This window comes from Scyliorhinus canicula, chromosome 18, assembly GCF_902713615.1.
Source record: "Scyliorhinus canicula chromosome 18, sScyCan1.1, whole genome shotgun sequence".
NCBI lineage: Eukaryota > Metazoa > Chordata > Chondrichthyes > Carcharhiniformes > Scyliorhinidae > Scyliorhinus > Scyliorhinus canicula.
The window spans coordinates 7,257,183-7,284,762 of record NC_052163.1 but is presented as its reverse complement, the minus strand read 5'-3'; the positions used below and the strand labels follow the sequence as shown (position 1 = coordinate 7,284,762).

The window sequence follows — 27,580 nt, the reverse complement described above, 5'->3', positions numbered from 1 at the left end:
GACAATAAATGCTGGCCTAACCAACGACATCCGCATCCCGTATACTAATTTTAAAAAAGACATTGAATCTTAAAAGCTTCAATGATTCAGCCACTACGTTCTCCAGGGTAATTGGGGAAGGGTAATAAATGCTGCCCGAGCCAACGATGTCCACATCTTGCGAATGAGAAACACTTTTTTTTATTGAAGCTACTGATTCGCCACTGTCTGAGTGCCAATTCACCACCAGGAGGGTAAATAGGAGAACAGCAACAGACTGGGAGTGAAGGCAGCAGTTGGGCAACATTAAAGGCTGGCTTATGTGGTCAGAAAGTTTGGAGGACCATGTTTGCCTACGGCACTCAATGTGGCACTTAGACTCTGATTAATGGATTTGTGAAATAAGTATAATCTCCATTAGTGTCACATGTAGGCTTACATTAACAGTACAATGAAGTTACTGTGAAAATCCCCTAGTCGCCATACTCCAGCCCCTGTTCGGGTACACCGAGGGGGAATTCAGAATGTCCAATTCACCAAACAAGCATGTCTTTTGGGACTCGTGGGAGGAAACCGGAGCAGCCGGAGGAAACCCACGCAGACACATGGAGAAGGTGCAGACTGCAGAGACAGTGACCCAAGCCGGGAATCGAACCTGGATCCGTGGCGCTGTGAAGCAACAATGCTGACCACTGTGCTACCATGCCATTACCAGGAAAGACCATTGCAAAGACTACAAATAGATTGAAGTGGTAATGAACCTTATTTTTTGGCCAGAGAGTAGAAGCTGGGTAGGTGTGGTTGAATTCCTGGAATGGCCTTATTCCTCATTTGGAGTTTCACTGGGCTTGATTGGAGTTTGAGTCTAATATTGGGTGGAGGACTGAGTTAATGTTATGCAGCTATTCATTAATCAAGATACTGTTTGTGCTCAGTAAGACGTATGAGCCTCTGAAATATGTTTTCACCACCCCAGTGCTAAGAAATACTAACCAAACAGACTAAAATCACACAAAATAAAAAGATATTTAAGGCTGATTACAATTTGAATTGATATGTGCACAAATTATTTGTACAGTCACTAATGCTTGGGCCAACCTTGGACAAGCACATTCTTAGGGGCAGCAAAAAAAAACAAACATCCCATACACTTTCATCACCCCAATTTCTCAACTATTAAGGCAAACAATAGCCTAGACTTAATAGTTTTTACAATAATTAGAGCATAATCTTAAAATTTGAATGCTGCCATTGAGTTGGGCACACCTCCAACAAAGAATAGTAGAAATCTGGTACTCCCTTCTCCAAAAGGCTGTGCAAGCTGGGTGTCAATTGAAACTTTGACCATTGATATGCTGGGTGTGGATAAAAGAGGAGTAAATGGAGTTGCGGTAAGGCCATGTTCTAACTGAACGATGGAACATGCTAGAGCAGGATTTCACAAACTGGATGCTCCCAGTGGGAGGCCAGGCTAATGTCGCAAATTTGAAAATTGACACAAAGCTGCTTGTCTAATCAGAGGCTGGCTTCTGAATCCAGCCTCTGATTGGACGAGTTGAAAACAGCACGAAACTAAGTCTTCAGGTTTCCAGATCAAAGTGACAGTGATAGAGAGAGCGCCTGGGAGCGTCAACGGAGTGATGGGGAGAGCAGCCAGTGGGGTAAGAGAGCCTAGGGTGGGAGAGAGCGCTTGGCAAGGGAGAAAATGAACAAGGGTTGGGTGCGGGGCGAATGGGCATCTGAGAGGGTTTGCCTTTGTGTGTGTGTGTGCGTGTAAAAGATGTTCGGCGATGTGTGTAAGGGAGAGGCGTAGGTACGTGTGCAAGAGAGGCCTAGGTGGGCGTGTGTAAGCGAGGCGCCTAAAAACATAGAAAATAAGAGCGGGAGGAGGCTATTCGGCCTTTGAGCCTGCTCTGCGATTTATTATGATCATGGCTGATCATCCAACTCAAGCGCCTAATCCTGCCTTTTCCCCATATCCTTTGATCCCCTTCGGCCTCAGTGCTATATCTAACTGCTTCTTTGAAAACATCCAAAGTTTTGTCCCCAACTGCTTCCTGTGGTAACAAATTCCACAGGAACTTTCTCCTCATCTCTGTCCTAAATGATCTACCCTGTATCCTCAGACTGACCTCTGGTTCTGGACACATCCACCATTGGGAGGGAACACCTATCTTGCATCTACCCTGTCCAGTCCTGTTTGAATTTTATAGATTTCTATGAGATTCCTCATCATTCTGAACTCCAACGAATACAATCATAACCGACTCAATCTCTCCTCATACGTCCTTCTTGCCGTCCCAGGAATCAGTCTTGTAAACCTTCGCTGCACTCCCTCTACAGCTAGAACATCCTTCCTCGGGTAAGGAGACCAATAGTTCTCGATACCGGGTCCCGCAGGGCTGCGTGCTTAGCCCTATGTTTCCTATACACACATGACTGGCAAAATGTGGCTCCAACTCCTACAAGTTTGCTGATGACATGAACGTAGTGGGTCAGATCTCAAACAACGAGTCAGAGTATCCAAATCCAACCCAGCCAATTACCGCCCTATCAGTCCATCAGCAAAGTTATGGAAGGAATCATCAACAGTGCTATCAAGCTGTACTTACTCAGCAATAACCTGCTCACGGACGCTCGGGTTGGGTTCCATCAGGGTCACTCAGCTCCTGACCTCATTATAGCCTTAGTTCAAACATGGACAGAAGAGCTGAATGCCAGAGGTGAGGTGAGAGTGACTGCCCTTGACATCAAGGCAGCGTTTGATCGAGTATGGCATCAAGGAGTCCGAGCAAAACTGGAGTCAATGGGAATCGGGGAAATCTCTCTCACACTGATTGGTTTCATACCTGGCACAAAGAAAGATTGTGGTGGTTGGAGGTCAATCATTTCAGCTCCAGGACATCACTGCAGGAGTTCCTCAGGGTAGTGCCCTAGACCCAACCATCTTCAGCTGCTTCATCAATGACCGTCCCTCCATCATAAGGTCCGAAGTGGGGATGTTTGTGGATAACTGCACAATGTTCAGCACCTTTCGCGACTCCTCAGATAATGAAGCCGTCCATGCCCAAATGCAGCAAGACCTGGACAATATCCAGGCTTGGGGCTGACAAGTGGCAAATTACATTTGTGCCCCTTAAATTCAATGGCAATACCATCGTTGAATCCCCCACAATCAACATCCTGGGCTACCATTGATCAGTAACTGAACTGGACTAGCCACATTAATAATGTACCTATCAGGGCAGGTCAAAGGTTAGGAATGCTACAGCGAGTAACTAGCCTCCTGAGCCCCTCTTCCCCCTCCCACCCAAAGCCTGTCCACCATCTACAAGTCAGGAGTGAATACTCTCCACTTGCCTGGATGAGCGCAGCTCCAAGAACGCTCAAGAAGCTCGACACCATCCAGGACAAAGCATCCCGCTTGATTGCTCCCCTTTCCACAAACATTCAAGCCCTCCGCCACCAACGAACAGTGGCAGCCGTGTGTACCATCCACAAGGTGCACTGCAGTAACTCCTGAAGGCTCCTTAGACAACACCTTCCAAACCCATGCTCTTAAAGGACAAAAGCAGCAGATACCTGGGACCCCACCACCTGGAGGTCCCTCTCCAAGTCACTCATTACCCTGACCTGGAAATATATCACTGCTCCTTCACTGCCGCTGGAGCAACACCCTGGAATTCCCTCCCTAACAGCACAGTGGATATACTTACACCTCAAGGACTGCAGCAGTTCAAGAAGGCAACTCATGACCACCTTCTGAAATGGCAATTAGGGATGGGCAACAAACCAGTGACGCCCACATCCCATAAATTATTTTTTTTAAATGAAGGCAGCCTACCATTTGCCGTCTTTACCGACTGCTGTACCTTCATGCTTACCTTCTGTGATTGGTGTATGAGGACAACCAGATCTTGTTGCACATTCCCCTCTCCTAAATTATGGCCATTCAGATAATGGTCTGCCTTCCCAGTATTGTTACCAAAGTGGATAACCATGCATTTATCCAAATTATACTGCACCTGCCATTCATTTGCCCACTCACTCAACTTGTCTAAGGCACACTGATGGATCTCCGCATCCTCCTCACAACTCGCCCTCCCATCCAACTTGGTGTCACCTGCAAATTTGGAAATATTACATTTTGTTCCCTCATCTAAATCATTAATATATATTGTGAATAGCATGGGACGGCACTGTGGAGCAGTGCCAAAGTAGCAGCATCACAACTGCCTATGGTGCAGAGGACTGGGGTTCGATCCCAGCCCCAGGTCACTGTCTGTGTGGAGTTTGCACATTCTCCCCGTGTCTGCGTGGGTCTCACCCCCACAACACAAAGATGTGCAGGGTAGGTGGATTGGCCACACTAAATTGCCCCTTAATTGGAAAAAAGTAATTGGGTACTCTAAATTTATATTAAAGAAAATATTGTGAATAGCTGGGGTCCCAGCACTGATCCCTGCGGTACCCCACTAGTCACTGCCTGCCAATGTGAAAAAGACCTATTAATTCCTACTTTGTTCCCTGTCTGTCAACTAATTTTCGGTTCATCCCAATACACCACCATGCGCTTTAACTTTATACCCTAATCTCTTATGCGGCACTTTGTCAAAAGTCTTCTGAAAATCCAAATAAACCACGTCCACTGGCTCCCCCTCATCAACTCGACAAGTTATATTCTCAAAGAATTCCAGTAAATTTGCCAAGCATGATTTTTCTTTCATAAATCTATTCTGACTGTCTGATCCTGCCACTTGTTTTCTAAGTGCTCTCCTATAAAACCCTTGATGGTTTCTAGAATTTTCCCCACTACTGACATCAATTTTACTGGTCTATAATTCCCTGTTTTCTCTCTACCTGCCTTTTTAAATAGTGGAGTTACATTAGCTACCCTCCAATCTATAGAATCCTGGAAGCTGACCACCAATGCATCCACTATTTCTCGAGTCACATCCTTAAGTTCTCTGGATGTAGATTATCAGGCCCTGGGGATTTATCAGCTTTTAATCGCATCAATTTACCCAACATTTCTCTACTAATAGTAAGAAGTCTTACGACACCAGGTTAAAGTCCAATAGGTTTGTTTCGAATCACTAGTTTTCGGAGTGCAGCTCCTTCCTTGGCTGTGCTCAGAAAGCTAGTGATTCAAAACAAACCTGTTGGACTTTAACCTGGTGTTGTAAGACTTCTTACTGTGCTCACCCCAGTCCAACACCGGCATCTCCACATCATGTCTACTAATAGTGATTTCCCTTCACCACCTCCCTCTCACTAAATCCTCTGTTCCCCAACATTTCTGGTATCTTCTGTCCTCATTTGTGAAGTCAGAACCAAAGTATGTATTTAGTTGCTCAGCCATTTCATTGCCCCACATTATAAATTCCTCTGCTTCTGACATCTGTCTTTGCCAATCTTTTTCTCTTAACTTACCTATAGAAACTTTTACAGCCAGTTTTTGTGTTACCTGGAAGCTTATCTCGGATAGTTCCCCTTCTTAATCAATCCCTGGGTCCTTTTTTGTTGTTTTTCTTGGCCAATTTTCTTGGCATGTGTAAGAGAGAGAGAGCGAGGCATAGGTGTGTTTGTAAAGGAGAGAGGGATATTGGAGAGAGGGATATTGGTGTAAGAGAGATAGGTATATCTCAGAGAAGTATGTGAGGGTGGGGTGTGCCGAACTGAGAATCCAGTTTTCCCAGTGCATTCCTCCCATTAACCAATTGAACCAAAGTAGCAGCATCACTCCTTCCATTAAGTAACACTTGACTAACATTTTAATAAGAGAACTTGTATAAATTAGGTTTTTTTTGTGCAGAAACAACTCTTGGATAAAGAATGTGGTTCCGACTGTACTCTTGGGAGGTCAAAGGGGTTGTGAGGCCGGAGGAATTTGGGGAAACCGTGGGCTGGAGGATCTGAATGGTTTACCATTGTACTGAAGAGCTGTGTTCTCAAACTCGCCCTCCGCACCCTGTTGTGTGTGTGTGTGTGAGAGGGTTACCCTCCAATTGACAGAAGTAGATTACAATTGCTGTTCCAGAGGAGGATGGACTGGACTCCATGGCAGAGAGAGACTTGCTTCACTGTTACTGGTTTGCAGGGTTACAAACCGTGTTGGCAGGCTGCTGGGTGGGGCACACTTTAAACAAAGGCAGGGTGTGACATTTGTGCAAAATCCCACTGTTCTATGATTTTCTCCCCAATTCAGGTTAAATTACATTTCGATTTCCAATTCTGCCGATTGTTTGCGTTTATTAATAGGTGTCAGTTACCCTGAGCTGGGGAATGCCCCACATTCCCAATGTCCATCATTTTAAAGTCCGCTGTATTCCCAATCTTTAAGTGACCCAATTACTCTAACTTGGGGAGGGTGAGCCTCTCTCCTCCCCCGGCCCTGTATCTGATGGTATTATTTAAACAGCGGAAATTGTTGGCGAAATGCATTATTTGCCAGGTTTATTATTTATCTCAAATTAGTTTCAGTTTCAAGTCTCTCTGATTGGAAACTCCACCAGGGACTAGCAGCCTTTCACTCCCGTCGCTAAAGGTACCGAAAATAAAATGTAATTTGAACTTTCTCTTCACTCGTATTAACCATTGGTTCAACGTGGAAAGTTTTGGGAAAGTTTGACGATGTCTCCGGATATTTTTGAACTCTGGTCTGATTTTGATTGGATCCTCTGACCCACTCCCTTTGTACTCCGGCTCTGTTATTTCTTCCACTTCAAAGTGTGAGGAAATTGACAGTAAATTTATTCCATTAAAAAATCTCACGCACTTTCCAAAATCGGAATGAAAATGGTGATTGAATAAATGGAACTGAGTTCTGTACTGAAACGCCATTAACAAATGTGGGGGAACTGAGTTCTGTACTGAAACGCCATTAACAAATGTGGCTGCTGGAACTGAGCTCAAGTACAGCTGATGCTTTTGGAGACCGGAGTTTCGTTAGATTGCATATTTGGTAGAATCATAGAATCCCTACAGTGCAGCAGGAAGCCATTCTGCCCTTGAGTCTGCACCGGCCCCTGGAAAAAGCACTCCTGCATAAGATAGAGATGCATGGCATTAAGGGTAAAGTAGTAGCATGGATAGAGGATTGGTTAATTAATAGAAAGCAAAGAGTGGGGATTAATGGGTGTTTCTCTGTTTGGCAATCAGTAGCTAGTGGTGTCCCTCAGGGATCCGTGTTGGGCCCACAATTGTTCACAATTTACATAGATGATTTGGGGTTGGGGACCAAGGGCAATGTGTCCAAATTTGCAGATGACACTTAAGATGAGTGGTAAAGCGAAAAGTGCAGAGGATACTGGAAGTCTGCAGAGGGATTTGGATAGGTTAAGTGAATGGGCTAGGGTCTGGCAGATGGAATACAACGTTGACAAATGTGAGGTTATCCATTTTGGTAGGAATAACAGCAAACGGGATTATTATTTAAACAATAAAATATTAAAGCATGCTGCTGTGCAGAGAGACCTGGGTGTGCTAGTGCATGAGTCACAGAAAGTTGGTTTACAGGTGCAACAGGAGATTAAGAAGGCAAATGGAATTTTGTCCTTCATTGCTAGAGGGATGGAGTCTAAGACTAGGGAGGTTATGCTGCAATTGAATAAGGTGTTAGTGAGGCCACACCTGGAGTATTGTGTTCAGTTTTGGTCTCCTTACTTGAGAAAGGACGTACTGGCACTGGAGGGTGTGCAGAGAAGATTCACTAGGTTAATCCCAGAGCTGAAAGGGTTGGATTACGAGGAGAGGTTGAGTAGACTGGGACTGTACTCGTTGGAATTTAGAAGGATGAGGGGGGATCTTATAGAAACATATAAAATTATGAAGGGAATAGATAGGATAGATGCGGGCAGGTTGTTTCCACTGGCGGGTGAAAGCAGGACTTGGGGACAAAATAAGGGGAAGTAGATTTAGGACTGAGTGTAGGAGGAACTTCTTCACCCAACGGGTTGTGAATCTATGGAATTCCTTGCCCAGTGAAGCAGTTGAGGCTCCTTCATTAAATGTTTTAAAGGTAAAGATAGATAGTTTTTTGAAGAATAAAGGGATTAAGGGTTATGGTGTTCGGGCCAGAAAGTGGAGCTGAGTCCACAAAAGATCAGCCATGATCTCGTTAAATGGTGGAGCAGGCCCAAGGGGCCAGATGGCCTACTCATGCTCCTAGTTCTTATGTTCTTATGTTCTTAAGCCCCACGCCTTCCCCGGTAACCCAGCAACCTCACCAAACCTTTTGGACACTAAGGGGCAATTCAGCAAGGCCAATCCACCTAACCTGCACACCTTTGGACTGTGGGAGGAAACTGGAGCATCCGGAGGAAACCCATGCAGACACGGGGAGACATGCAAACTCCACACAGATAGTCACCCGAGGCTGGAATTGAACCCGGGTCACAAGAGCTGTGAGGCAGCAGTGCACAAAGTCGAACAAAGATTTGAAGAGCGATGAAGGAATTTGGGGGCAGTTGTGGAGAAGGGGAGGTGAGGAGGGCTAGATGGAGCTGAGGGAAAGAGAGGGAGAGATAGAGTTGGAGACAAATTGGAGAAAAGAAACATAAAACAGGAGCTGGAATGGGCCACTCAACCCTGCTCCATTCAGCAAGATGATGGCTGATCCTTTAATCTTCATCTTGGAGGGAATTTGCCACACAGTGGTTGATCTCGAGTCTTATGCAGGCCCGGCCACCTAAGGACGACAGATTTCCTACCATGAAAAACCTCAGTTCTTTGCAACAGTAAAAAATTACTTCATGATCATCACTAGACTCTTAATTCCAAATTTTTATTGAATTCAAATTTCACCAGCTGTGGTGGTGGGATTTGAACCTGGGTCCCCATATTTTGCCCAGGATGACTGGTTTAGTAACAATACCACTATACCACTGCCTCATGATTATCCCCATGTGACAATCCTGTCATTCCAGGGTGGCACAGTGGTTAGCACTGCTACCTCACAGCACCAGGGACCAGGGTTTGATTCCAAGCTTGGGTGACTGTATGGAATTTTGCATGTTCTCTCCATGTTTGTGTCCATTTTCTCCGGTTGCTCCTGTTTCCTCCCACAGTCTAAAGATGTGCAAGTTGGGTGAATTGGCCCATAATATCCAAAAGGCTAGGTGGTATTACGGGGATAAGGTGGGATGTAGTAATAATAATAATAATAATCTCTTTTTGTCACAAGTAGGCTTCAATGAAGTTACGTGGACCTAGGTAGGGTACTCTTTCGGAGGGTTGGTGCAGACTCAATGGGCCAAATGGCCTCCTGCACTGTAGGGATTCTATGATTCAGTCTGGTGAAGCTTTGCTGCACTTCCTCTTTGGCAAGTATATCCTTTCTAAGATAACAAGACCAAAACTGCACACAGTTCTCCAGGTGTGGCCTCCCAAGGCCCTTACAGCTGCAGTAAGACACCCTTGCTCCTATGCACTTATCCTCTTTTTCAATAAAGACCAGCATACCATTTACCTTTCTAACTGTTTGCTCCTTGCTTTCAGTGACTGGTGTACAAGGACACCCAGGTCCCTGTGCACATCAACATTTCCCAATTTATATTTTTGGGCCGAGGTAAGGTGCACTTTCAGAGGGTCGTGCAGACTCGATGGGCCGAATGCCCCCTCCTGAACTCTAGGGATTCTCTGATCTCTATCCAGCGTATTGGTATCGGCATGTTATTCATCAATATAACAAAGTACTCCCAGCTCCCATCAGGAAAGCTGGTCATTTAAGCAGTTTTTTAAAAATTCATGGTGACACAGTGGTCATCACTGTTGCTTCTCATCGCCAGGGTCCTGGATTTGACTCCCGGCTTGGGTCACTGTGCGGAGAATGCACGTTCTCCCCGTGTCTGCATGGGTTTCCTCCGGGTGCTCCGGTTTCCTCCCACAAGTCCCGAAAGACGTGCTGTTAGGTGAATCGGACATTCTGAATTCTCCCTCTGTGTATCTGAACAGGCGCCGGAGTGTGGCGACTGGGGGATTCTCACAGTAACTTCATTGCAGTGTTAATGTAAGCCTACTTGTGATAATAATAAAGATTATTTTTAACTCAGAAACATTACTGCTCCTTGTAACATAAAATATGTTGATTAATTTGTGGAGTTTCTTTTTATAGAAATGGAACAGAATCACGTGATTGTCACAACACATGTTATATTTCCAGAACCATAATGGGTAGGTGTTGCAATATCTAATTCTAGTTTATAATTGATACCGTAATATTTTATTAATCCTATAATAGATACAAGAGGTACAAATAACAAATCTAGTAACAGATTTCTACCTTGAGTGTCTGTTTTTCGATATATCTGAACTTTGCAGAGTACATCAAGACGGTGAATGTGTGGAGATTCTTTTCAGTGGAACACAACTGAAGCATGTTATAGTATTTCTTGTACAGACAGCAATTAGATTGTCTTCAGCACTCATCACATTCAGCACTCATTATCACATTCAGCACTCATTATCACATTCAGCACTTATAAAGCAATAGATTGTCATCAATGGAACAATAAATTGATGGGCTCTCTAAAGGGTGGGCATTCTGTCCACATCAAGAGCCACAATTACATCAACCTTGGAAGAGAGAGTTTATCTCTTCAATAACATTGAGATGCAAGATGCATGTTTTTCACAAGTTCCCTCTTAGAATGTATTCATTATCCAACCTTCTGTAAGGTTTGTCTCTTTGGTTGTTTTCTCTCATTTTCTGCATCTAATTTAATTAATATATTCTGCCGACAGTTAACAGGATATTCAGGCACAGATTCTTCTGGCTAAACCCTGCCCTGCGAATGTGCCATTCATAGCATCTATTTTCTGCCCTTGCTCCTTCATTCTCCCTCCCCAGCCCGCTCGTTTTACTGAATTCAGCCCTGTCCATTGTTTACACACATGGAGGAAGGAGGATTCCAGGAAAAGGATAAATCAAACATGGTTAACCAAGGAAGTTAATGCTAGTATTAAACTGAAGGAAAAAGCATATAATGTGGCAAAGATTGGTGGTAAGCTAGACGATTGGGAAAGTTTTAAAAACCAATTAAAAATAACCAAGAACAAAGAGGGAGAAGATGAACTATAAGCATTGAAGGATTTGGGGTTTCCTCCATTTTGAATTGTTCCTCCATTTTGTGTTAGCCAAAATAGTACAGATTGTTAATTCGATGAACTCTGGACAATACTGTGGTGAACTAGTAATTCACTGTATATATGTTCTCTCATTCACTACTGTTGTTGGTGCTGTTGCTGTATTGGTGCCCCTGTGGGCTCTGCCTGTGGCTCCGCCCCCTTGGGGGTGGTATATAAACCTGCACTCGGTAGCCAGCGCTCAGTACAGAGCAGTCACAGGCAGGCCCACTTCTAGGTTATTAAAACCACTGTTTCCATCTACAACTCGACTTATGTGAATTGATGATCCCATCAAATACATGCAAATCAGACATTACCGAGACTGGCCCCTTATCTGTTATGTTTACTCTCAGGAATTCGTCATGGCTTTTGGATAGGAACTTTATTAACCTCTGCCGGACCAACACTTGCCATGTTGGTCAGGGAAGATAATTCAGATTCCGTTTAGAATAACAGAGCCTGAGATTGCAGAATACATGTTATCTCAATGGTCGCGCTAAATTAAACCTTTATGAAAATCAAAACACTATTTGAAGTAACTGTTGATTTAGGGCATGAGTCCAGGCTAACAAAGGATCAACAAGTATCACCGGAGTAAATTCATCAAGTCATGGGATAACTTGGGTTTTATTACCTCCAACTCTGGAGACCTTGTAAAGCACATGGCTGATTTTGCAATGATGTAAGCTTTTAGCTGATGAGTATTATTCAATTCTATGTATTAACTGACAAAACTGGTACGAAAGGTGAAGTCAAGCGGGATCAGAGGTGAGGTGACAAGATGGATACAGAACTGGCTTGGTCACAGAAGGCAAAGGGTAGCAGTAGAAGGATGTTTTTCTGAATGGAAGGTTGTGAACAGTGATGTTCCACAGGGATCGGTGCTGAGGCCTCTGCTGTTTGTAGTATACGTAAAGAATTTGGAGGAAAACATAGCTGGTCTGATTAGTAAGTTCGCGAATGACACCAAGGTTGGTGGGGTGGCAGATAGTGTTGAGGATTGTCAGAGGATACAGCAGGACATAGATAGGTTGGAGACTTGGGCAGAGAAATGGCAAATGGAGTTTAATCTGGACAAATGTGAGGTAATGCATTTTGGTAGGTCTAACATAGAGGGGAAATATATAATAAATGTCAAAACTCTGAGGAATATAGAAAGTCAGATAGATCCGGGCATACAGGTCCACAGATCTTTGAAAGTGGTGACACAAGTGGACAAGGTAGTCAAGAAAGCACATGGAATGCTTGCCTTCATTGGACGGGCAACGAGTGTAAAAACTGGCAAGTCATGCTGCAGCTGTATAGAACCTTCGTACGGCCACACTTGGAATATTGCGCCCAGTTCTGGTCGCTACACAACCAGAAGGATGTGGAGGCTTTGGGGAGGGTGCAGATGAGGTTTACCAGGATGTTGCCTGGTCTGGAGGCTGTTAGCTATGTGGAGAGGCTGAATGGACTCGGACTGTTTTCGTTAGAATGACGGAGGTTGAAGGGTGACCTGATAGAGGTCAACAAGATTATGAGAGGCATGGATAGAGTGGATAGGGAGGCACTCTCTCCCAGGGTGGAGGGGTCAGTCACCAGGGGGGCATAGGTTTAAGGTCCGTAGGGCAAAGTTTAAAGGAGATGTGCGAGGCAGGTTTTTTCACAGAGTGGTGAGTGCCTGAACGCGTTGCCAGGGGAGGTTGTGGAAGCAGATACATTAATGGCGTTCAAAAGGCATCTTGACAAATACATGGATAGGATGGGTATAGAGGGATACGGCACAAGGAAGTGCTGAGGGTTTTGGCCAAGGGTGGTATCATGACCAATACAGGTTTGGAGGGCCTGTTCCTGTGCTGTTTTGTTCTTTGTTCTTAATATATATCTATGTACATAAAGACTAGTGTAGAATGTCAATGTAACCAATGCCAAACACTTATCATTTATTCATTCTGTATGACCTTTATAACTTGTGATTATGGCTACATGCTTATATTAAGAACTCACTTTGTGTAACCTTAAGCACAATTGATATTTTAGTATTTCTAGACTAAGCATTATGAAAGTATTCTGTGAATTAGGAGGGGTGACCAAAGGGCAAAGGAGTCACTGGCTAGCAGAGGTCTAGAAGTGTGACCTTGTAGCAATCCTACAGGTCACTAAAGACTCCTTGAACACTTTGGATAATGAAGTCATCGCAGAAATCTTTTGAATGTCTTAAAAAGGCCAGGAGATAGGATGGTGGGAGGGTAAAGTTTGTCTAAATAGATATATAACCTGTGCTCTGGTATCTGTAAGGCAAGGTGAATTCGGCTGATACCTTGAGGGAAGGACAAGTCAGACTTTCTCTCCTAGCCGCCTTCATATAGATCCTCATATGTCTGTGCACAGAATCCACCATCTTTGATCCTCGTCAACTTGTCTGAAACTAACGGTAAATTAACAAATAATATAAAAACAGACAGTAAGAACTTATTTAAATATTTAAAAAGGAAGAGAGAGGTCAAAGTTAACAGAGGCCCCTTAGAGACTGAGACTGGAGAAATAATGGGGAACCAGGAAATGGAAAAGGAGTTAAAATAAATACTTTGCATCAGTGTTCATGATGGAAGACATCAATAACATTCCAAAAATACTAAATAATCAAGAGGGAAAAGGGGAAGAAATAAATACAATTCCTGTCACCGGCGAAAAAGTACGAGGGAAATTAATGAGGCTACAGACTGATAAATCTCCTGGATCTGGTGGGTTGCATCATTTAAACGTCAATGTACGGAGGCTTCTCAATGTCCTAATGATGCCGGCGGTGGATGGGGAGGAGATAATGGCGTCGATGGACACGGAGAAGGCCTTTGATAGGGTGGAATGGGGATACCTATTGGAGGTGTTGAAAAGGTTTGGGTTTGGAGAGGGGTTTGTTAGGTGGGTGAGGCTGCTGTATGATGCCCCGGTGGCGAGTGTGGTGACGAATGGGAGGAGGTCGGAGAATTTTCGGCTGTACCGGGAGACGTGGCAGAGGTGTCCCTTGTCTCCCCTGCTGTTCACGCTGGCGATCGAACCCCTGGCCATGGCGCTGAGGGAATTGAGGAACTGGAGTGGGGGGGGGGGGGGGGGGGGGGGGGGGGGGAGAGCATCGGCTGTCATTATATGCGGATGATTTATTGTTGTACGTGGCAGATCCTGTGGGGGGGGGATGCCGGAGGTGATGAGGATGCTTGAGGAGTTCGGGGGCTTCTCCGGCTATAAGCTCAACATGGGGAAGAGTGAGCTGTTCGTGGTGCATCCTGGGGACCAGGAGAGAGGGATTGGGGAGCTCTCACTGAGAAGGGCAGAGAGGAGTTTCGGGTACCTGGGGGTTCAGCTAGCCAGGAGCTGGGGGTCCCTGCACAGGCTCAACTTTACAAAGCTGGTGGAGCAGATGGAGGAGGAGTTTAGGAGGTGTGATATATTGCCACTCTCCCTCGCGGGCAGGGTCCAGTCTGTCAAAATGACGGTGCTGGAAGAAAAGCCATACCAGGGAGCTTTGGTTAAGAAAACAAGTTAAGGAAACTCAAAGAACAGCAAGAAGTTGGAGGTTGAGGTATCAGAGGAAACAGGCATTAGAACAGAGTACTGTTCACTAAGGACGGACAAAGTTGAGAAGAAGTTGGCTAGTGCAGTGTTTTTCAAACATTTTTCTCCAGTGCCCACTTTTGCCAACTAGCTGACCTTTGGGACACACTCCGACCGACCTTCGTGACCCATGCCAGCTGACCTTTGGGACCCACATCACATTCACTTCTCTTTTAATGCCAAAGGGGAACCTGCTTGGTCCTCATGATATCCCTCCAATCAGGTTCAGGGCAGGTGAGGGCAATACGTACATCAGATGCAGAGTTTTGGCTGACCCTTTGCATGGGAACGGAAAATCCAACCTCGCACACGTAGGTCATCGAGAAGGGCAATAGCAACAAAATGCTTGTAAGAACAAGCAGAGGGCAACAGAGCATCCAGCAGAGGGCAGCAGAGCAGAGCGACTGATCAGCTGTTCGGGGGAAATTTGCATACGTGCAGTGCGGTCAGCCTAATTTGAAGGTGGTTTGTGGAGGGGCTGTTGTCAAGTGACAGTTAAACCCAAAACACTTTGTCAGTGTTTCCCACCCTACCTCCTCATCTAACCAAAAAAAAACCCACGGTCGTTGGGAAGCGGGAGCAGGGGCCTGTCGTGAAGGTGAGTGAGTGCATTTAAATTTGCTTACCTTTCAGCGGGAGCAGGGTTTGAGGGAATATCAGGTAAGCTCTTCCTTTCTTTTTCTTTTTCTTGTTTTTTTTTAAAATCTAGAGGTGATGTCAGGGAAGGCAGTACAATGCTCCTCCTGCAGAATGTTTGAGGTGAGGGACGCCGTCAGTGTCCCTGCTGATTTCATCTGTGGGAAGTGCACCCAACTCCAGCTCCTCAAAAACCGTGTTAGGGACCTGGAGCTTGAGCTGGATGAACTTCGGATCATTCGGGAGGCAGAGGGGGTCATAGATAGGAGCTTCAGGGAGGTAGTTACACCAAAGACTGGAGATAGATGGGTAACTGTAAGAGGGACTGGGAAGAAGCAGTCAGTGCAGGGACCCCCTGCGGTCGTTCCCCTGAGTAACAAGTATACCGTTTTGGATACTTGTGGGGGGGACGACTTACCAGGGGTAAGCCATGGGGTACGGGCCTCTGGCACGGAGTCTGTCCCTGTTGCTCAGAAGGGAAGGGGGGAAAGGAGTAGAACATTAGTAATTGGGGACTCAATAGTCAGGGGCACAGATAGGAGATTTTGTGGGAGCGAGAGAGACTCACGTTTGGTATGTTGCCTCCCAGGTGCAAGGGTACGTGATGTCTCGGGTCGTGTTTTCCGGGTCCTTAAGGGGGAGGGGGAGCAGCCCCAAGTCGTAGTCCACATTGGCACTAACGACATAGGTAGGAAAGGGGACAAGGATGTCAGGCAGGTCTTTAGGGAGCTAGGATGGAAGCTCAGAGCGAGAACAAACAGAGTTGTTATCTCTGGGTTGTTGCCCGTGCCACGTGATAGTGAGACGAGGAATAGGGAGAGAGAGCAATTAAACACGTGGCTACAGGGATGGTGCAGGCGGGAGGGATTCAGATTTCTGGATAACTGGGGCTCTTTCTGGGGAAGGTGGGACCTCTATAGACAGGATGGTCTACATCTGAACCTGAGGGGCACCAATATCCTGGGGGGGAGATTTGTTAGTGCTCTTTGGGGGGGGGTTTAAACTAATTCAGCAGGGGCATGGGAAACCTGGATTGTAGTTTTGGGGTACGGGAGATTGAGAGTATAGAGGTCAGGAGCACAGATTTGACTTCGCAGGAGGGTGCCAGTGTTCAGGTAGGTGGTTTGAAGTGTGTCTACTTCAATGCCAGGAGTATACAAAATAAGGTAGGGGAACTGGCAGCATGGGTTGGTACCTGGGATTTCGATGTTGTGGCCATTTCAGAGACATGGATAGAGCAGGGACAGGAATGGTTGTTGCAGGTTCCGGGGTTTAGGTGTTTTAGTAAGGTCAGAGAAGGGGGCAAAAGAGGGGGAGGTGTGGCGCTGCTAGTCAAGGACAGTATTACGGTGGCGGAAAGGATGCTAGATGGGGACTCTTCTTCCGAGGTTGTATGGGCTGAGGTTAGAAACAGGAAAGGAGAGGTCACCCTGTTGGGAGTTTTCTATAGGCCACCTATTAATAGTTCTAGGGGTGTAGAGGAAAGGATGGCGAAGGTGATTCTGGAAAAGAGCGAAAGTAACAGGGTAGTTGTTATGGGAGACTTTAACTTTCCAAATATTGACTGGAGAAGATATAGTTCGAGTACATTAGATGGGTCGTTCTTTGTACAATGTGTGCAGGAGGGTTTCCTGACACAATATGTTGACAGGCCAACAAGAGGCGAGGCCACATTGGATTTGGTTTTGGGTAATGAACCAGGCCAGGTGTTAGATCTGGAGGTAGGTGAGCACTTTGGAGACAGTGACCACAATTCGGTGACCTTTACATTAGTGATGGAAAGGGGTAAGTATACCCCGCAGGGCAAGAGTTATAGCTGGGGGAAGGGCAATTATGATGCCATTAGACATGACTTAGGATGTGTAGGTTGGAGAAGTAGGCTGCAAGGGTTGGGCACACTGGATATGTGGAGCTTGTTCAAGGAACAGCTATTGTGTGTTCTTGATAAGTACGTACCAGTCAGGCAGGGAGGAAGGGGTAGAGCGAGGGAACCGTGGTTTACCAAAGAAGTGGAATCTCTTGTTAAGAGGAAGAAGGAGGCCTATGTGAAGATGAGGCGTGAAGTTTCAGTTGGGGCGCTTGATAGTTACAAGGAAGCGAGGAAGGATCTAAAGAGAGAGCTAAGACGAGCAAGGAGGGGACATGAGAAGTCTTTGGCAGGTAGGATCAAGGAAAACCCAAAAGCTTTCTATAGGTATGTCAGGAATAAAAGAATGACTAGGGTAAGAGTAGGGCCAGTCAAGGACAGTGGTGGGAAGTTGTGTGTGGAGGCTGAGGAGATAAGCGAAATACTAAATGAATACTTTTCATCAGTATTCACTCAGGAAAAAGATAATGTTGTGGAGGAGAATGCTGAGACCCAGGCTATTAGAATAGGTGGCATTGAGGTGCGTAGGGAAGAAGTGTTGGCAATTCTGGACAAGGTGAAAATAGATAAGTCCCCGGGGCCTGATGGGATTTATCCTAGGATTCTCTGGGAAGCCAGGGAAGAGATTGCTGAGCCTTTGGCTTTGATTTTTATGTCATCATTGGCTACATGAATAGTGCCAGGGGACTGGAGGATAGCAAATGTGGTCCTTTTGTTCAAGAAGGGAAGTAGAGATAACCCCGGTAACTATAGGCCGGTGAGCCTCACGTCTGTTGTGGGTAAAGTCTTGGAGAGGATTATAAGAGATACGATTTATAATCATCTAGATAGGAATAATATGATTAGGGATAGTCAGCATGGTTTTGTGAAGGGTAGGTCATGCCTCACAAACCTTATCGAGTTCTTTGAGAAGGTGACTGAACAGGTAGATGAGGGTAGAGCAGTTGATGTGGTGAATATGGATTTCAGTAAAGCGTTTGATAAGGTTCCCCACGGTCGGCTATTGCAGAAAATACGGAGGCTGGGGATTGAGGGTGATTTAGTGATGTGGATCAGAAATTGGCTAGTTGAAAGAAGACAGAGGGTGGTGGTTGATGGAAAATGTTCAGAATGGAGTTCAGTTACGAGTGGCGTACCACAAGGATCTGTTCTGGGGCCGTTGCTGTTTGTCATTTTTATAAATGACCTAGAGGAGGGCACAGAAGGTTGGGTGAGTAAATTTGCAGACGACACTAAAGTCGGTGAAGTTGTAGACAGCGTGGAAGGATGTTGCAGGTTACAGAGGGACATAGATAAGCTGCAGAGCTGGGCTGAGAGGTGGCAAATGGAGTTTAATGTAGAGAAGTGTGAGGTGATTCACTTTGGAAAGAATAACAGGAATGCGGAATATTTGGCTAATGGTAAAATTCTTGGTAGTGTGGATGAGCAGAGGGATCTCGGTGTCCATGTACATAGATCCCTGAAAGTTGCCATCCAGGTTGATAGGGTTGTGAAGAAGGCCTATGGTGTGTTGGCTTTTATTGGTAGAGGGATTGAGTTCCGGAGCCATGAGGTCATGTTGCAGCTGTACAAAACTCTGATACGGCCGCATTTGGAGTATTGCGTACAGTTCTGGCCGCCTCATTATAGGAAGGACGTGGAAGCTTTGGAACGGGTGCAGAGGAGATTTACCAGGATGTTGCCAGGTATGGAGGGAAAATCTTATGAGGAAAGGCTGTTGGACTTGAGGTTGTTTTCGTTAGAGAGAAGAAGGTTAAGAGGTGACTTAATAGAGGCATACAAAATGATCAGAGGGTTAGATAGGGTGGACAGTGAGAGCCTTCTCCCGCAGATGGAGGTGGGTAGCACGAGGGGACATAGCCTTAAATTGAGGGGTAATAGATATAGGACAGAGGTCAGAGGTGGGTTTTTTTACGCAAAGAGTGGTGAGGCCGTGGAATGCCCTACCTGCAACAGTAGTGAACTCGCCAACATTGAAGGCATTTAAAAGTTTATTGGATAAGCATATGGATGATAATGGCATAGTGTAGGTTAGATGGCCTTTAGTTTTTGACTTCCCATGTCGGTGCAACATTGAGGGCCGAAGGGCCTGTACTGTGCTGTATCGTTCTATGTTCTATGTTAACATAACTTGTAAAATATCTGTAAGTTCATAACCGGCTCTGGGGTCTCAACTTCAAAAGGAATTTTTCATCCACCACTTCTCTTTCAAAATCTGAGACTTTGCCTCTAATTTGCCAGTACTTCCCTGCATATAACACAGATGGGCTTTGCATCCTTATTTGCATTGGCTCAATTCACAAAACCATACCTCAAGAAAAGTTTCTTTGTAGGCTGTTCACCAGAGAGCCTGGGGCTCTGTGCAGAGCTAATCCCATCATTTCTCAGTCCTGCCATGGAGTCTCCTGATAAGCTCTCTCCAGCAGATTCAGAGGTGAGATCCTGGATAGTAATTACACTGCATATTTGTGTTTCTGGCCATCTCTTCCTTGTAACAAAATGATCCATATTCACAGTCCTCTTGCCTTGCTTGCTAGCAGCTAGAAAATGGAAGAAGCTCTCTTCCGTGGCTTGCTGCCAAAAGGACGTACATACATGATCATGAAGTGTATGTGCAGGACCCGTGACCTGCTCACTGCTGCCACTTATGGTCGGAAGACTGCACACAGCTCCATTTTGTTCTCATTTAAAAGTCAGTAGTGGCCGCCATTCTCAATATAAATGCCAATAAGGGCTGTTGGGTGCTTCTCCCATGATCAGCACCATCACGGGAACGCCATGACCGATCGTTCCGTGGCCCTCAGACTGGGATAGATTCAAAATGGAGCAAAGATGAACCAAAAAAAAAGGAAACAAGAAGGAGAATAAAGGGAGGGCAAGATGGGGAGAAATATAAAAACAGACAAGGAGAAGCTTTTTAAGTACATTAAAGAAAGGGAGAAGTAAAATAAAGCATTGGTCCCTTAGAGAATGAAACTGGGGAAGTAATTATGGGGAACAAAGAAATGGCAGAGGAGTTAGAGATATTTTGTATTGCTCTTTCCTGTAGAGCATACTACAAGCGTCCCAGAAATAGTAAAAAGAAATACAGGGGAGGAATTAAATAATCTTTATTATTGTCACAAGTAGGCTTACATTAACACTGCAATGAAGTTACTGTGAAATTCCCCTAGTCGCCACACTCCGGCACCTGTTCGGATACACAGAGGGAGAATTCAGAATGTCCAATTCACCTAACAAGCACGTCTTTAGGGACTGTGGGAGGAAACCGGAGCACCCAGAGGAAACCCACGCAGACACGGGGAGAATGTGCAGACTCCACACAGACAGTGACCCAAACCGGGAATCTATCCTGGGACCCTGGAGCTGTGAAGCCATTGTGCTATCCACAATGCGGACTTGTCAGTCTTTAACCCCATTAGTTTGCGTAAAATGAATTAATTATCTGCTAATGGTGACTGTATTGCACTGTTACTTCATAACTCCAGGGTCCCAGGTTCGATTCCGGCTTGGGTCACTGTCTTTGCGGAGTCTGCACATCCTCCCCGTGTGTGCGTGGGTTTGCTCCGGTTTCCTCCCACAGTCCAAAGATGTGCAGGTTAGGTGGATTGGCCATGATAAATTGCCCTTAGTGTTGGGTGGGGTTACTGGGATATTGGGATAGGGTGGAGGTGTTGAACTTGGGTAGGGTGCCGGTGCAGACTCGATGGGCCGAATGGCCTCCTTCTGCACTGTAAATTCTATGATCTAAGTCTCCTGGATCTTAAAGGAGTTAGCTACAGACACCGTGGATGCATTAGTAGTCATTTTCCAAAACTCCCTAAATTCTGGAACTGTGCCAAAGGATTGGAAAACTGCCACACAAAAGACTAAGCAGAATAGGAGCCCCTGGTGTTGGAGGTAATAGCCTGGCATGGATCGAGGGCCGGCTATCTAATAAGAAGCAGCGAGTAATGATGAAGGGGTCTTTCTCAGGGCAGTAACCAGAGGAGTGCCACAGAGATCAGTACTGGGATCCCAGCTCTTCACAACATATATTAATGATCTGGAGGAAGGAACAAAGTGGAGTGTGGCCCTGCCAAAGGAGCGAGGGAAGAAAGACAGGTTGTAAGGAAGATATAAATAGTTCACTGAGTGATATCAACAGGTGAAGTGAGTGGGCAGAAAATTGGCAAATAGAATCCAATGTAGGAAATGTGAGATTGTTAATTTTGGAATAAAGAATGAGAAGGTGGATTATTATCTAAATGGAGAGAGATTGCAGAAAGCTGCAGTACAAAAGGGACTTGGAGTCATGAAAGCCAGAAAGCTGCAAACAGCTGCAGAAGGTCAAAGGGAAGGCCAATGGAATGCTGGCTTTATTTCAAGGGGGCTGGAGTATAAAAGTAAAGAGATGTTGCTGCAACTTTACAAGGTACTAGTGAGGCCACATTTAGAATACTGAGTACAGTACTAGTCACCCTAAAGGACCATGGGTGTATCTCCCCATTAGTGGGAGGTATTTTGGCTATTCATAGCTTAAGGTTCGCCACTCCGCAAGCATGGGGCCAGGTGAGGCGGGAGGTTCCCCATGAATTATAACGGTTACTGGGATTGAACCCCTACTGTTGCCGTCATTCTGCTTCATGTTCTAACCGCTGGTTTAGCTCACCAGGCTAAATCGCTGGCGTTTAAAGCAGACCAAGCAGGCCAGCAGCACGGTTCGATTCCCGTACCAGCCTCCCCGGACAGGCCCCAGAATGTGGCGACTAGGGGCTTTTTGCAGTAACTTCATTGAAGCCTACTCGTGACAATAAGAGATTTTCATTTCATTTCATCTAGTCAACTGAGCTAACCGGCCCCATTAACAATTCCTAAACTTTATTTAAAAGTTATAATTTTCCAAGTTGTAACATTTGGGGACTGCAGGCAGCTTGATACATAGGGCAATGGAAGCGTGAATTTCATTTGCTCACTTAAAATGTTTTTGGTTTCAATTGTTTTCAGAAGAATTATTAAAACGACGCTTGGAAGATTGGGATGAAAACCATGTGCGAACCTGGTTACGATATATTCGGGTCAAAGATGAACACATACAAACATTGTACGAAGAACAAGTCACTGGTGCAGTGCTGCAGGTGATAAACAAAGGTGAACTTAAAGAGTTGCGTGTAAAACAAGGTCTGATACAACTGATTTTGAAAAAAAGGAATGAATTATTGAGTAGTCCGAGTTTAGAACTGGCCCAATGCAGCACAAGTGGTGTAAGAGAGCGAGAAGAGGCTTCTTTAACTCAAGACCATCAGAAAGATGCTCCCAGTCAAACATTACAGACAGAGGCTCTGCCAGACAAAAGGAAATTGAAAAGCCAGGGTGATGTTACAGCATTGGAAACACCGGACCGATCCACTGATTCACAACAGATACGATGCAAGCCTCGCCCATTTGTCAAGGATGATATTAACTTTAAATATGTAGGAAACCAAGTTCTTCCACCAGAAACTGGGATTATAAATTTAATTTGCCCCTGTCATGAATATAAATCTCTCGCCAGAGCTGCAACCCTGGACAGACAACGATTGCAAGTAAAATTTGCCCGTGAAGTTATTAAATTTGCCTCTGGATGCATGAATGTTCGAACTAATGGTACAATACATTTTGGGGTTGAAGATAGCAACAGTAGTTCTGGATACACACATGGGGAAATAATAGGCTTACCTGTCAAAGATCGGAGCATCTATGTTGATGCATTGGATTACATAGAGAAATGTTTCCCACGATTAGGGGAGGATGCGAGAGTATGCATTCGGCCCCCCATATTTGTGGAAGTGATCAGCAGAGATGGAACTGAAGGAAGGTTTGTTATCGAGATTGATGTAAACTCATCGATAAAGGTTGTGAAAAACAAAATTTATAGAGTTCGTCTTCCAAATTTTAGTGAAAAGAAAAATAAAGTTGAATGTGAGAAAGTAACCATCTACAGACGAAGTGGAGCAAAAACGGAACCTGTTTGTGAGGAAGACCAGGATGAATTTATTTCGGGTATGCAAGAGAGAGACACAAGAAGAGAGGCGGCAGAAAACTCAGACGAGCCAAGCAAGAGAATCTGTGAGGATCTCGGGAGAAAACTATCAGTGCTTCTAACTGGTGGGAAGAAGTTGATGGATAACAGCCAGTGGTACATAATTGTCATGAACAAATGTAATCCAGAAGATTTAGAGAAATTGAACTTCCTAATGCACATGAATATTTTTTGTGTGTTTGACTTTGATCCTGATTCTAAGACCAGTGGCTTCTTTGAACACTACCTAAAACATCACACAGCAAATGTTCACTTCTTGCAAGATTACAAACGTGAAGATAGAGAGAGCATGAGCGACTTCAGGAAACGTTTGTGTTTATTTGATCAAACCAGCTGGATATTCTGCAATGGGCGCAATGATTATGGTGGTGATGAAAGACCCTGTGATGTGAGTACTTGGGTGAAGAGCAAAAAAAAGCACCTGAAGAGGACAGTCTTCTTGATCTGCAATGAAATTCTACCAGCCGGTTCCTTTGTTGTACTTTTTCTCCTATTGTCACCGGTAGAACAGCCGCTAGTGGACACATTCCATGAATTCTACGCAGAAATGAATGGTAGAAATGATATCATTTGTATTGCAGAATGTGGCGACAACTATCAGAAATGGGCCAATCTTGCACAGCCTTCTTGCAGCATTGAAACTATCGACAAGATGAGCATTGTTGGGATGAAACTAAATCACGTAAATGACACCATCCAAATAATGCTGCCAACATTAACTGACCATGCCAGGCATTTGCCAGTGTCAACAAAGGGTGTGTGTTTATTCAAAACTGCAGATGAAGAAAGAATGTTCACGCTGGAAATAGTGAGTTGCGATCAGTGTGACGATTTTAAATTTGACCAACAGGATCCCGAACAAACAACCAAAATTGAGAGAGACTTTTACCGAGGTGGTAAAGTCAGCTGGCTGAATTTCATGCTGGCAGAGAAAGGATTTTGTGAGGAGGTAATACAGCGAGATGCCTACAAAGAAGTTGTTAAAATTATTGATGGGATGCTAAAGGGTTCATCAGGGAAGCAGTCAGTTGTCACAGTACATGTATTTCATCAGCCTGGCAGTGGAGGAAGCACCCTAGCACGACAGATTTTGTGGAATTCCCGAAAGGACCTGCGATGTGCAACTGTGAAGCCATCATGTGCTGTTGGGAAAATCTGTGAACATGCCATCCAGCTGCTTGAATATGAAGAAAATGACATTAATCAATGCTTACCGGTGTTGCTACTTGTTGAGGACGCCGATGAAGATTACTTTGATGAAATTAAGCATGAATTAATAGTTGCAATTGGCTGTAAGACAGTCAATGTTGTGAGGCCAGTCTTCATTCTTTTGAATTGCAGGAGATGCAATAATCCTGAAAAACGGTGTAAAAAGTTCCCACTGGAAGCGGTGGCTGTTACCCATAAATTAACAAAGGAAGAAAAGAGAGTGTTTTCTAACAAACGTAAAAAACTTGAGAAACAATTTGAGCCAGAGTTTATATTGACATTCGTTCTAATGAGCGAAGAATTTCCAGAAGAGTACATTCGGGACTTTGTGAAACATCTGCTAGAAGGCATTGATCGCCCTAAACTGGTCACTGAACTGATAAAGTATGTTGCTTTGCTGAATCGTTATGTGGCAAATTCAAGCATTTCACTGTCTCATTGTGAAGCATTTTTGGGTCTTGGTATTCCAATAGATCACTTGCGTCAGCAAAGCTTTGAAACCTCCTTGAACGATCAGGCACACCTTTTGTTCATACACTTCAGGGACTGTACTACTGAAATTCGGTCAATCCGAATTGTGCACCCACTTGTTGCGAAGGAAATACTGCATCAATTGTCAGATCAGCCTCTGAGTCAACTTGCGATGAACCTCCTTCAGCAAAAGGCATTTCTTAAACACAGGTTTGCCCGTGATGAGTTCATTAAATTTATCAGAGACTTGTTCATTCGACGTCACAAAAGGAGCCAGGGTGACAGTACGGATACTATTTTTTCTCCTCTTATTGAAGATATACGCAATGAGGAGAAAGCTCCAGAAAAAGCTGTGGAAGTTCTGACAGCAGCTTATGAATGCTTTGAGAAAGATCCATACTTTGCACAGCAACTGGCTCGATTGCATTACATAGACAAACATTTTGCTGACGCTATAAAGTGGGCTGAAGATGCAAAACATCAACTACCCCACAATTCTTACATTTTGGATACAGAAGGACAAGTGTACAGAAGAACAGCTTAATGTACTGTTTGATCTAACAGCCTTGCGAACTGAAGAGGTCCCTCCTGACAAACTCACAGAAGCAATAAGAATAGCTCTAAAGGCGATTGAATGTTTCCGGGCTGCTCAAAAGGCAGCACAATCAGAGGCAGATTCTATGAATAACGCTGGTTTTGTTGGTGAGGTAGAGGTTGGATGTCATCTATTACAACTTCTTTCACTGCTGGACATCTTTAAAAAAGATGAAGATGGCAGCTACACAAAACTAATAGAGTATCTTCTGGGTAAAGATATTCCTGAAGAAGTTAAAGAACCTTGGAAAAAGTTCCATGGTAAATTGAAAGGCCTGCAAAACTGAATATATGAGGCACTTGAATGGATGTCTGACGATTCAAGCTATTTTCAAACCAACAAATATGAAGATGGTGAAGATGAAAGCAGTAATACCGAGGACCTTGCGCACAATCCTAGAAAATGGCTAATGAAGAAAACAAGATTATTTACACGCTATTTCACTCTTTCAGAACAGGAAGAGCAAAACTTAAAACAGAGTTCCAATTGTTCTTTATCCCCACTGGTGAGACAGCTACGAATTTACAAATATGGTGGAGGAAACATCACATCAATCTTTTCACTGTTGTCTGACCAAAAGACTGATCGAACTGCAGACAAATTAGAGAAAATAATCTCTCTGTATCCTGAAGACCATCAGAAAGAGAAACTAGATAACATCGATCTTGTCAACTTCACGCTCGGTCACATTGCGCTAGCGTGTGTGGCACCGAGGTCTTCAAAGCTGCTAACATATCAGAAGCTGAGGGAACTTAGTCAGCAGTTTTGGAAAAATAAATACTACACTTCAAGTGCCTGTTTTTTGCTGACTCTGTTGTATTGGCCTGATGAAGCTTGTGACCAGGAACCCAATGAAGCCAAGGATAGAATCTTAAATACAGCACTTGAAACAATGAAAAGGCTGCATGACATCAAAATGAAGAACTTGCCTTCCAGAAAAAAACAGATCTATACGCATTTTTTCTTGGGAAATGGAAATGGGTTTGACAAGATTGTTCATAAAAGTCTGCTTGAAAAGCTAACTAACAGCCGCCTAAATGAAAGAAGAATGAAGTGGCTTACAGGAGATGTATGGAAGAACCCCACGGTCACCCAAAAGTTGAAGCGGGTAAAAGGTTGGACAGAAAATGGAGCAATATTTGTTCGTGGCCACTGGAAGAAGAACAAGATCAGAATAGTAGCTTTGCATTTCCCGTCAATGCCACACGGCAATGAGAATGTAACCTTTTACCTTGGCTTTACATATGCTGGACTTTTTGCTAATGATATCCAAGTGGAACACTAAACTGGAATATCAATATCCCATTATGCAAAATATGTCTCTTGCCCTATTTTGGCACGAACTGTCGGACTCATTTTTATTGGAATACATATCGTGCATTTATTTACTCTCCTTTTAAACGTAAGCATAGTTTCTTAGCTCCACTTTATACAATTTCTAGCTTAAAATTCTGACCATTTGTGGTAAAGTTGAGGAGCTTCTTATGTGGAGCTTAATCAGAATGGAGAGGCGTTGGCAGCCACGCTTTGGGAGGCTTTGAAGGCGGTGGTCTGAGGGGAGGTTAATTTGTTCAAGGCTCATAGGGGTAGGAGGAGGAGGGAGGAGGACCAGGTGCTGTTTGAGGAGATAGTCGAGGTCGGTGGAAGATACTCCGAGGCTCCCACGAAGGAGTTGTTGGTGGAAAGGAAGTAGTTGCAGGGGCAGTTTGATCAGTTGACGAAGGGCAGGGTGGTGGGGTAGCTGTGACGTGCGAAGGGGGGGGGGGGGGGGGTGCAGTATGAGTATGGGGAGAAGGTGAGTCTTATGTGGGCCCACCAATTGCAATGTCGGCAGAGTCGAGGGATATTTTGCCGATAAGGGCGGAGAAGTGGGAGTTGGTGTGGGAGCCAGAAAAGATAACTGAGGTGTTCAGGGTATAAAGCTGAGCCGGTTGGAGAGGTGGGGGATATGGGGTGGTTTCTGGATGGGTTGGAGTTCCCAGAACTGGAGGAGAGAAGAGGCAGGCAGTGGACGAGCCTTTGGGGCTAAAGGATGTGATAG

At 44.8% G+C, this 27,580-nt stretch overlaps 1 protein-coding gene across 1 annotated transcript; it reads left to right on the top strand.

The window, feature by feature from the left end:
- Nucleotides 1-6,427: 6,427 nt before the first annotated feature.
- Nucleotides 6,428-27,262, top strand: LOC119953346 (sterile alpha motif domain-containing protein 9-like). The gene is given in 4 exon segments (XM_038777533.1): nt 6,428-6,526; nt 10,094-10,152; nt 22,190-25,478; nt 25,480-27,262. Coding segments are annotated over 3 exon segments (4,638 nt in total). The 5' UTR covers nt 6,428-6,526; nt 10,094-10,148; the 3' UTR covers nt 26,825-27,262.
- The last annotated feature ends 318 nt before the right edge of the window (nt 27,263-27,580 follow it).